We start from the raw sequence: 10934 nt of genomic DNA on the forward strand, positions 1-10934 counted from the left end.
CATTTAGTAAGATTCCAAGAAAATTTTTTTTTGCGCTGTAACTGTTTCCTCAATCGACAATCGAGGTGGTGTAATGTAAACTGCGATGGAAATAGCAGTACAGGTGCCATCTTTTCCTGCTGCAGGGCCTGCGTAGCCTGTGCACCTCTACCGTCCGGCGACCGTGACAGGCCAGGCATCGAAAGGCCTACACATGGGCGCACCTTCTTGGATCATCCCACGTCGCGTGCGCACGGGTTAGAACCGGTCCGGCCCCCCGCTGGCCGCTGGCCCGGTCACGCACGACGAAAACGATGGTCCGTGCTCGCAGTCGTAGCACAGTGATGACGAGCTCTGGCCGACACCCTCACGGAGCAACAGGGTCGCGTTGGCCGGGCGCTGTGGAGCGTTGCTCGCTCTGGAGCGATTTTCCCTCCGATTTTTAAACTGATTTTTTCGGGCTGATTGTAGCGTCGGAGTATGAATGCCCGGGCTGCAAATTGCGCTGGCTTGGATGCATTAGGCGACTCGTCCGCGATAACGACAGCAACCATTCGGTAGTGTGTCAATAATTGGGGAAAAAAGAAACCTTACAAGTCGTATCAACTGACCTAACCATAAGAGATAAGTGAAAGCCTATGCCTGTCCCTGTTCGTACTGGACTGTCAAGCCCCGGTCAGACCTTTTCCTTTGCTTGGCCGTTGAAACGAAACTTCCCGTCACCGCGTGACGAGTACAAAAGGGAAAGGCACTCGGTCACTCTGGTCGAGTAGCTAGACCATGGAGGCATGGACACTGCTACTCCCGGTGCGACGAGCAGCTCCGGCGGCCAGGATATTCCTTCCTTGGAGCCGTCACGTTCCGCGGGACCATCCATCCCCGGGGCATCCGGCCGGGGGCAAAAGAAAAAGGAAAACGCCGCGCTTTGACACGTTCCGTCGAGGAAAAAGCACGAGGATGCCGCGCTCGCGCCGTGCGGCATACTCGCCGTAAATGTTCTAGTGCGCACAGCGGCCCGTGCCCACGCGGTATCCAAAGGCTGGGATCAAATCGACGCGCTAAGATTCGTGCGCTGCGCCTTTGAGGTTACTGAGTACTAACTTGTCATTGTAATTTTAATCTCTTGGTGGACGACACAAAAGTCAAAGAAGTGAGAACCGTGTCCATTCCCAATGGGAACGCATTGACAATTGCTAGTCTGGCCTCCTCGTTGGCCTGTTTAGGCAATTTCGGGGACGCGCTGGCGCCGCTGTTTGCCGTGTTCGACGACTGCTCCGACGACGAGATCACCGCCTGCTTCTCGACGTTGGCCTTGACCTCGGCGCTGGAGAAGCCGGCCTCGCGCAAGACGCGGCTGACGCCGGGGTCGTCGAGGATGTAGATGACGAGCTGCTCGACGCAGTTTTTCCGGTTGAAGAGGTGAGTATTTTTCCGGTTTTGCATCATTGGGTAAAGTAGGATTTTGGTGATGATGATTGCATGAATGCAATCAGAGGACGGTGTCAAAGCGATTCTTCAGATCAAATCTACACAAGGGATATATGGAAGAGCCAGGACAAATCGGGATGGCAGAGGCTAGCAGGGATGGTGAACCGGGCGGTCATGAGGTTATTGTGAACTCGACGTTGGAAGAGGGATCATGTACATGGAAAATAAGGTATGGTAATTGGGAGCTAATATAGTAAATTGCTGGATTTGGGGTGATGTCATGGACTCGTTTTTTGCATGTTATGTAGTAGGAGGGAGGGCAATAAGTGGTCCAGATGCGAGAATTGCACCCTGGGAAGAAAGTGCAGTTAGCAAAGCATTGCGAGCAGGTGAAGGGAGAAGTAACAAACCCGTGTTTGAGCCAGTTGTAGGAACCAGTTTTAACAGTTGTGAGGAGGCCAAGGACTTCTACAACTTGTATTCCTGGGAGATTGGTTTTGGGGTTCGGTATGGAAGGAGCAGGAAAAATTCAAACAAGTATCGGACAAGGCAAGATATTGTTTGCTCATGTCAGGTGACAATCGACAACTTACAGGTTCTTTTTTTGTTGCGAAGTTTAAGTTGTGTTTGTGTATTAAACAGACAATTTGCTTTTTCAATGCAGGGGCAAAGCACGGCAGGGAGCACAAGAACATGTCGCAGAGGGTGTCCGGCAATGATAAGGCTGCTAAGGACTCATGATCATGGTTGGTATATCAGCAGAGTTGTTAAGGAACATAATCACGACTTGTCTGATAGTTATGCTGAAAATAAGCAGTGGAATTCTCATAACCAAATAGATGCATTGACAAAGGATTTCATTAGGAAACTAAGGAATAACAATGTAAGCATAGGGCGCGTGTGCTCTCTTGTTGGTGCTGGTGGGAATGTTGATGCAGTGCCATTAAGAAAAGAAACAGTTAGGAATGTGTGTGCTAAGCTGTCACAGGAAAATATGAGAAATGATTTGGGCAAGACAATTGAGCTTCTGCAGCAGATGAAGGATGCAGACCCAGGAATGTCAGTAAAATTCAGAGTTGATACAGATGGGAGGCTTCAGTCAATGTTATGGTGCACGGGGAAGAACAAAAGTGACTATGAGCAGTTTGGAGATGCCATAACATTTGACACCACGTACAGGACAAATCTTTATAAAATGCCGTTTGGTTTGTTTGTAGGAGTGAACAATCATTTTCAATCTGTTATATTTGGAGGAGTTCTATTGACTACAGCAATTAGAATTTACGCAGACGTCCCCTACAAATAAGGCCATAATGTTAAAATGCCACCATTTTGCCTTTGTACTCATATGTATGGGGGTGCACTGCTCTTTATTTTCTATGAAACACATTTGGAAATAGTTGATTCGATGCACACTTTCCTTTTTTCTTCCTGAGGAATTAACACTACTTATGGAATCTCATGTTTGACCATATTTACCGTCCCTTTCCGGGTTTTTTTGACATAATTACAAGTGCAACATTCAAATTTTGGGTGAAGTTCTACCATCACTACTACAACAATACATCTCAGACCCATTCCAGACCCATCAGAGGCATATACTCTTGCCGTGGACGAAATGGAATTAAACTATCTTCGTGTGGATTTTATTATTCTGTTACTGAATGGTGTAGTGGGTTACCTTGTCAACGTCATGCTGGACCACATCATGGTCGCCCGCATCCACCCGAACCCCTGCATATTAACAAGTCTCTATATATGGCTAATCATATTAACAACTTTATATATATATATGCCCAATTATATTAACAACTCTATATATAAGGCCGAAAAACAGATTGCTCCTCAATTCTTTAATGAAAATGATGTCTGCAGGAATAAGAGATAAGTTCAATATAAAATGGGAACTCCTGACGATAATGTTTTTGCCTCCAACGTTTTTTTTAGTCACCTTTCCTGGCGGAACTTGAGGCTTTTTTTCTAGCCTTCTATACATGCTTGCTTGTGTTATGTGTTAATTGCAAATATCACATTCATTTCTTTTTTGGAACAAATTGGAAGTAATGCATCATTTTTGAAATTAGGATATGTCCCAGTTTATACTAAACCACGTTTTCCATGAGTAAAATTAGGGTAGGATCTTGTCTGTCATTACAGACAATTATTGGCAGACATATGCCAATATCAGGGGGGGGACCATCAATGAATGCTGCTAGTTGTATTCAAACCAAAAAACAAGAGCTACATGTTACGAATTCTACATTTTCTGGATTTCGCACCTACAACATTGTTTCAAAGCCAATGTGTTATGCCCACTCGAATTGCTATAACGAAGGCCCAGTGTTATAAGACAGGGCATCGTTGCCGACAACAACTTAGACAAATTTGATCAGACGGATACCATGTTCATTGTCATAACATCCCTAAATTTTCTAGGCATATACTTGGCTACTCACCAGCACTAAAGCCACCCCTGCATCTGCTACATGTTCCAGCTACTAAAGTCCATGCTCATATTTTTTTGTGCTCGTCGTACTAAGCCAACTCGATCTGCTACTGGGCATAAACAGCATGCCCACAACAATACACATACAGCCAATTATTGCTACCACTAGTAATTGCCTTTGGGTTTCTAATTTCTTCAGGTTGCCAGTTAATGAAAAGACTTCGGACTCCTTATCTGCTAGAGCTGTCGTCAAGGCAGTCCACTACAGTGTCCCAAAAAGCTGTTGTTCCGTTCCTGATCTCGCGTCAGCAAAAGAATCTCTCAGTTCTGCGTTCTCTTTAGCCAAAGCCCAAACCTTGTCCCTCAAATCTATCAGCAATTGCTTCACGAATGGGGTAGTGCTGTCTTCATCATGCCACTGCCAGAAATCGCATCCGCCCGCCTGTAGTAATCAGATCTACATTCAACATTTTGGTTGAATCGGAAAACAACCAAATTCTACTCTCGTACAGGAGGTAAAGCACCTACCCGGCGGTTGATGCAGGCATAGTACCTCCTCCCAGGGTTCATAATGCTCCAGGAAATCCATCTCGGCGCTTTCTTCTTGCACTTGCAGTACACGGCTGGTTTATACTCCAGGGGCCCCTCCCGATACGCAATAGGGGACCAAGAAGTTCCTCGATCCGCATCGCCGCCGCGTCCTCCACAAGCGCTGGATCGGGTTGAGCTTCTGCCACTGCTTGCGCTCGCCATTCTTTGTTTTCTCGAGGTGTCTTTGCTATGGGGGCAACGGAGACGGAAAGATGTAGGCACAGGAGAGCAGACGCCGGCGCAGGTAGAAGGATCTAGAGAGAGGTGATGACCTGTCGCCACAGTGGACCAGCTTTTGTGTGAACGCGGCAGAGGCTCCGTGTGAACGCTTTTTCATTTGCGCACGGTTATGACTATTCTAATTGACGATTCATCTCTTAGGTATGGGGCGTCCGCGAATCTTGAAGTCCATCCAACGGCTCAGCAGCTGGGTGGGCATGGGTCTCCTCGCTTCGGCGTCGGGTGGGCACGGACCCCTGAGTGGAGGCCGACCCGCCAACGCCCCCCCCGGCCGCTACCTCACCGAGAAATAGAAGCCACGTCGAGTGCCAGGCCACCGGCTCCCGCACTAAAAACAGCCGTCGCGTCGCGTCGCCGGCGGCCACGGCCCGGCGCGCCGCTGTCCGACGGTCTCCGGCCGGGGAACGGACACCGGTGGGCGGCGGCGGCCACCCCGCCGTGGAAGCCGGCACCGGCAGGGGAGGCGAAGCGCGACGACCGTGTCGCGGCCCGCGCGCGCTAGTAACGAGTCAAACGGCTTGCTCCCAATCCTACAGATGGTCGCGGGGAGGCGTGCCCGGCCGGAACTAGTGGCGGATTAGTTGGGTGCGGTTCGGTGGCGTGGCCCGGTCATGGGAGGGAGCGTGCGACTTGCTGTCGCTGTCGCCGTCGCCGTCGCCGTCGCCGTTCGCTGCTGCTCACCCCTGGTGGCGACGGCGTCCGACGCACGCCGGGAATGGGTGGCGTCCGGTGCGGTGCGTGTGGGGGATGTCTGGGCGTGCTTGGGAGGGTAGGCGGGGCCGTGGACTGCCGGCCCTCGTCGCGGTGCGGACGGAGACGTAGCGACCGCGGTCTGGTCTGGCCGGCCTGGTTTGAGTGACTTCTAGTGCTCGCGCGTTCGGTCGTGCTGGCACTCGGCTCCAGGCGACGCAGGGAATGGGGGCGGTCTGCTCCAAGTGGAAGTTTTTTTTACAGTGGCTGTGTTGGGTTTCTCTAAAATTTTCAAACTTTCCGTCACATCAAAATCACATGAAAATATTAAATATAGCAAATAACACATGTACGAAACACTAAATTTGAGTAAACAAAACAACTCATTGCACAGTTTGAATGTGAGATAGATTTTTTGAACCTAATTAGTCCATAATAAAACAATTTATTATATATAAATGAAAAATGCTACTGTGTTTTTCGGCTTTATTTTTCACAAATTTTTCGTATCTAAACACAGCCAGTATCTACTATTTATCTGCTTGAGATGTGTCTGCCGCTGCGCTGTGTGTCCGCCCGTCGCCTCCCTCCGCAGCCTCTCGTGTTTCTGCCGCGCGGATGTGTCCGCCCCCTTCCTCCGCGCCCGCGCAGTCGTCCTTCCTTCCTCGACCGCCCAACCCCACTCCTCTCGGACGGTTCCACGACCCGCCTCTCTCGCCAGCTCGGTGTTGCCGCCCGAGCTCGGCGTCCCCGCCCCGCCTCCTCTCCCTCGCCCGAGCGCCTCCCACCTGCCCTCTCGCGCGGTCCTCTCCCTCTCCCTTGCCCGGCGCCGATCCCGCTCGTGCCGCACTCGCCTCCCTGTCTCGCTCGCCGACGCCGCCGGGCCGCCGTCTCGCTCGCGCCACCCTCGCCTACCCGTCTCGCTCGCCGACGTCGCCGCCAATCCCGCTCACCGGGAACGAGGAGGACCAGAGGGCGTCACACCGCCCTCGCTCTCCCCGTCGAGCTGCCGGCCGGTCGCGCCCCCTCCCCCGCGCCCGTCCCCTCGGTCTCCGCCGCGCTCGACGACCTCGCCGCAAGGGAAGGCATCCCGGCGCGGACCACGAGAGACGCGGTGCGCGCGGCCGTCCTCCCGGCGCGGATCCAGCACGCGCCGTGCGCGTGCCGTTCAGCCGCCGCCACACCAGGCTTCCTCGCCGCCACACCAGGCCTCGTCGTCGCCGTCAGCCCGCTTCGTGCTCACCCCCCCCCCCCCAAAACCGCCGCCGCCACACCCGGTCTCCTCGCTTCCGACGCCGCCAACAGCCCGATTCGCAGCCGCCGCTGCCACACCCAGCCTCCTCGCCTCCGATGGCGCCGGCAGCCCGACGTGTTGCCTCCTCGGGAACTTGGGCAACGCATGCTACTGCAACAGCGTTCTGCAGGTACGCGTACGCCGCCCGGGGGCAGCCTGATTAATCTCTCAGCTCCTAACCTCGTGGCCTCCCCTCCAAGGCGTGGGGATTTGTTGGTCTCTTCCGTGCAGGGACGGTGAGGAGTGATGTGTGTTTTGCGAGATCGTAGCGCGGTGATTGCATTGCGCTCGTGTGATGCGTCTGACGAGGATCGCGGGTTTGCGCCAGTTTTTCTGCGTGCCGAATTTCTGCTACAAATTTTGTAGCATGATCATAGATTGTAATGTTTCGTGTGAACTGAGAGACGGCGAATTTGGTTTGGCATCAGGGAATTGAGAAACCGAGGTTTCTCTCTCTGTTGAAATGCATTTATAACATCACGGGAAGCTCCTTGCTGGATATGTGGGGGAGTTTCCTTGGATGTGGGATTATCGTCAGAAACATTTGTTTGACATGTGGGATTGTGGGATGACTCATAGTTTCCAATTTCCATATGTGCTGACAATTTAAAATGTTTATGTAAGCATCATGGCAAAGCTCCTCATTCAGACGTAGGATTGTTGCCATCGATGTTAGACATTTTGGTCAGCAACATTTTGAGAAAGATGTGATGTGATTATGCTCTCATAATATGGGTTCTAATTGTTTCCCGTTTCAGGCACTTTATTTTTGTGTTCCTTTCCGTGATCAATTGCTGGAGTACTATGCAAGCAATAAAAGCAGTGGAGATGGTGAAGAGAACATGCTAAACTGCCTGGCTGGTCTGTTCTCTCAGGTACTACTGCATGCAGAGCTATTCGTTGTTGCAATTACTATTTCATCTCAGCTTTTTGTAAATGCTGCCACATGTAGGGATCACTGGTAATGAAACTTATTTAGTCTTGAGCCAAAGTGTATGAGATGCTGGTTAATTAATCGCAATTTGGCCCGAGGAAAGCTGTACCTAAAGATGACTCCTATAGTTCTATTGAATACCATGGAACTTCCTCCAAGAAATTTAATGGTTAACTTGGCAATTTCAATGAAATGCCTACAGTTCTACTGACCACTCATTATATTTGTAATGCCCACCTCAGTAGAAATCATAAATATAATGTTCCAAGTTAAATTTCTATGACAACAGTCCTCAGCAATAAACTGGCAAGTTTGCCTTACATATCTTAATTGCAGCCAGGTTTGTAAGCTCATTCTAGGGCACAGTATTTTTACTTCATTAGCCTGCTTAGTTTTCCACAAAAGATCAGTGCAAAAGGACTTTACAATTCAAATTCCATTGTTATGAACTTTATGGATTCCCTTTGATTTGATGCAGTAGCTGTACTGTGAATTTAGTGTTTTGGCCTTGCCCTGGAAGAATATAGTAATCATATTTATCTTCTATTTTTTTTGGATTTCTATGATTTCAGTAGTATTTATTTTGCAGCAATAGCTTCATTTTATTCTTAGCAAACCATAGATGTTTAATAATGCTCTAACAATGGAAAGATTTTTGGCCTTCAGCTATGCTAATTAAGGGCGGTATGTCTGAGAAAACTTGATTTCAGAAGGAGGATTTTGAAGGGAAAAAAAACCTTTTCAGCATCATGTTAACATTACCTAGAATCTATGCTTGTCATGTTAAATATATGCTGTTTAGAATAGTCAATGTCTTTTGTTTACCAAGTAGTCGTGATCATTTTGGGCGCGCCGCCGGTGCCGGCACCGTCCACGGCGTCCTCTACGTGCGTGGCACACCGAGGCACAGCATCGTCTGCTCCCACCAGCGTCAACGAACGTCTGATTTGCGCTGTACACGACCGTGTCGGCAGCAATGATTTAGTTTCGTTCTTCTGTCAGCTGCAACAAATCTCCTCGATTAACTGCTTGGCAGCGGCAGCCGGTAGCCACTCATCTGGTTTACATTTCTCTATTTGCTGCTCGCCGGCCAACAACTGCAATCTATTGGCTTTGACGTTCCGCAACATTTTGATTGCAGCAGCAGATTGGCGTTATCTCTGATTTTAAGCCACGACAGCAGGTTAACCACAGACTACAGTAGGCGCATTCAATTCAGTTATCAGCATGCACTTGGGAGCAACAAAGGAGCATTGAGCAGCAAGGTTTCAAGGCTCGGAACATAGTCACAAAGATTCGGGGTCGATGGGGTCGAGGGACGGGGTCGAGGAACGAGATACGGTCCTCGTGAGAGTTACAAGGCGGGAACGAAAATGGCCCCGCGTTTCCGGGTCGGGATCAGTGTTTCCAGGTTGAGGAACGGTACCCTCGACCCCGAATCCTGTGACTATGGCTCGGAATGTGAAGTGTCATTTTCCTGCAGAAGTATGGTATTCTTTGGTTGCTTGTTATTTTCTTTAAGTTATTCCTTGATTGGTTTATCAATTTGATGAACAATTGGCTTAATCAGTTATTTCTTCTTTGCATGTTAATCCCTTTAGAGTTCATGAGGTGCAGTAGCATCATTCGTATTCAGAACTGATTAATTTATTGTGCTATTGAATTCAGTTGGAACTTAACTGACCTTTGTGCTAATTCCTTTGCATGTTGTCCAGTGTGATGGCATTTTCTGCTCGAAACTCATCTTCAGTAGGGTAATGTTCCTTTCTAGGCTTTGTGATAAAGACTTTTGTTTGCAAAGTAGTATTCATCATTACGCTCTCATTCCTCAAACCCTTGTGAGAATTGCATGACTGGATAACCTTTACATGAAGTTTCATTTTTGAGAGCATGGAACATGCTTTGCCCCTCTATAGTTCAGGATGGATTACAGTATTTCACTATTGCTTCGGCAAAAAATTGTAGGTGAGTTCTCATTTCCCCTTGAATATCTCCCTAGAATTTTTTGTACAAAAATTATTGTGGTCGTCATGAGTAGGACCATGACTGGTATAGACAGGTTACCACGAGCACATATTTGTATGGTTTCATGGTTCCTACAAGACTGAGTCTCATTTGCTAAATTTGAAACGTTTGTCAAGAATTTTACATCCTTGTGTATATCTCCAACGACCACCAGTGACCGTCCCGACACCTCGGGGCCTGCAGACCTTCTTAGACCATGTGCTTTTCCAGAATCTCATTCTGCATCCCATACTCGAAAGAATTATAGTAATCTAATTGGCTAACCACGTACCTTTTAAACAACTGGAATTTTACATGTTCCTTCAGTGTGTTATGATTTATGAGGGAGGTCTCTCTTCTTCAACCCACCCTTTTTAGACTATGTGTTCTGAATTATTGTGGTTCATAGCAGCTTAGATTCTTTTGCCATTTCAACCGGAGTCATATTGAATGCTAGAATTCTTAGTTAATTGATAATGTTAGAATTAGAATTCTTAGTCAATCAAATGAGTCTCTCTCTGCTACGAAGATCATGTGCTTGTCCTCCTCATCAATTAGGTCAAGGTGTTCATTCTTTCAATCCTCCCACTTGTTATTTCTCAATCTTTGCATTTTTTTCCCGGAATACAAGGATGAAACATGTCTAATGAATTGCTCAAAAATTGTTGCAGCCTGTTGTGTCATTGGAGATAGGTGGAAGGAAAAACTATGGAATGCGCCTATAGCTGATTTTGCAACTGGAAGTCTGCAACTAATCACTATTTTCCATCTGCAAATAGGGAATTTTATACAATAGAGAAGTATTCTGTTACACTCCTCACACATTTGAGTCATAAAAGGCCAGTGCTTTTTCCTAATTTTCCATGATGGATATTAGCATCCAGCTTGTGTATATCCATACACCCATTCTGACATTTGTTACATCTTAAGATTTATTGTACCTCTTTATTAAAGGAAGCATACCTGGTGAAAGTATGTCACTTGGTTTGTGCCTATGCGGCCGTGCACCATATAGTGAAGCATATAATTTTTTGAAGTGTTTGCCATCCCTAAGTATAGCTAAAGTTTATTCCTTAAGAAAAAAATTTCACTATTGTTTATGAAAAATTATATGTTCACTCCATCACATTCTCCTGTAGCAACGCACAGGCATTCTACTAGTTTCTTGTGAAAGTTAAAGTTGCGGCGAGGCCATCAAATGTCAAACGGACAGACGGTCTTTGGGCACGAGAGCAGGCACGCGGTTCGACGAAAGAATGTCTCGGGATTTTCTGGGCTGGGCCGCACAACACCTCTTGCGAGGATGGGAGTGCTTGGGCCTTGACTCT

The 10934-nt window shown here is 48.2% G+C and overlaps 1 protein-coding gene across 1 annotated transcript; it reads left to right on the top strand.

Moving 5' to 3' along the window:
- The first annotated feature begins 5295 nt into the window (after positions 1 to 5295).
- Positions 5296 to 10616, top strand: LOC120700708 (wiskott-Aldrich syndrome protein homolog 1-like). Its single transcript, XM_039984947.1, has 4 exons — positions 5296 to 5453; positions 5895 to 6798; positions 7427 to 7543; positions 8744 to 10616. Exons 1-4 carry the CDS (start codon positions 5296 to 5298, stop codon positions 8804 to 8806), a joined length of 1242 nt encoding a protein of 413 aa, XP_039840881.1. The 3' UTR covers positions 8807 to 10616.
- The last annotated feature ends 318 nt before the right edge of the window (positions 10617 to 10934 follow it).

Source organism: Panicum virgatum, chromosome 3K, assembly GCF_016808335.1.
Source record: "Panicum virgatum strain AP13 chromosome 3K, P.virgatum_v5, whole genome shotgun sequence".
NCBI lineage: Eukaryota > Viridiplantae > Streptophyta > Magnoliopsida > Poales > Poaceae > Panicum > Panicum virgatum.

Bases quoted from the DNA above. Each gene is read 5' to 3' on its own strand.
- LOC120700708 (XM_039984947.1), top strand. From the start codon at position 5,296: ATGGGAGGGAGCGTGCGACTTGCTGTCGCTGTCGCCGTCGCCGTCGCC. The intron at 6,799-7,426 runs GTACGCGTACGC...TTCCCGTTTCAG, and splicing joins ACTGCAACAGCGTTCTGCAG to GCACTTTATTTTTGTGTTCC. The intron at 7,544-8,743 runs GTACTACTGCAT...TTTTGATTGCAG, and splicing joins TGGCTGGTCTGTTCTCTCAG to CAGCAGATTGGCGTTATCTC.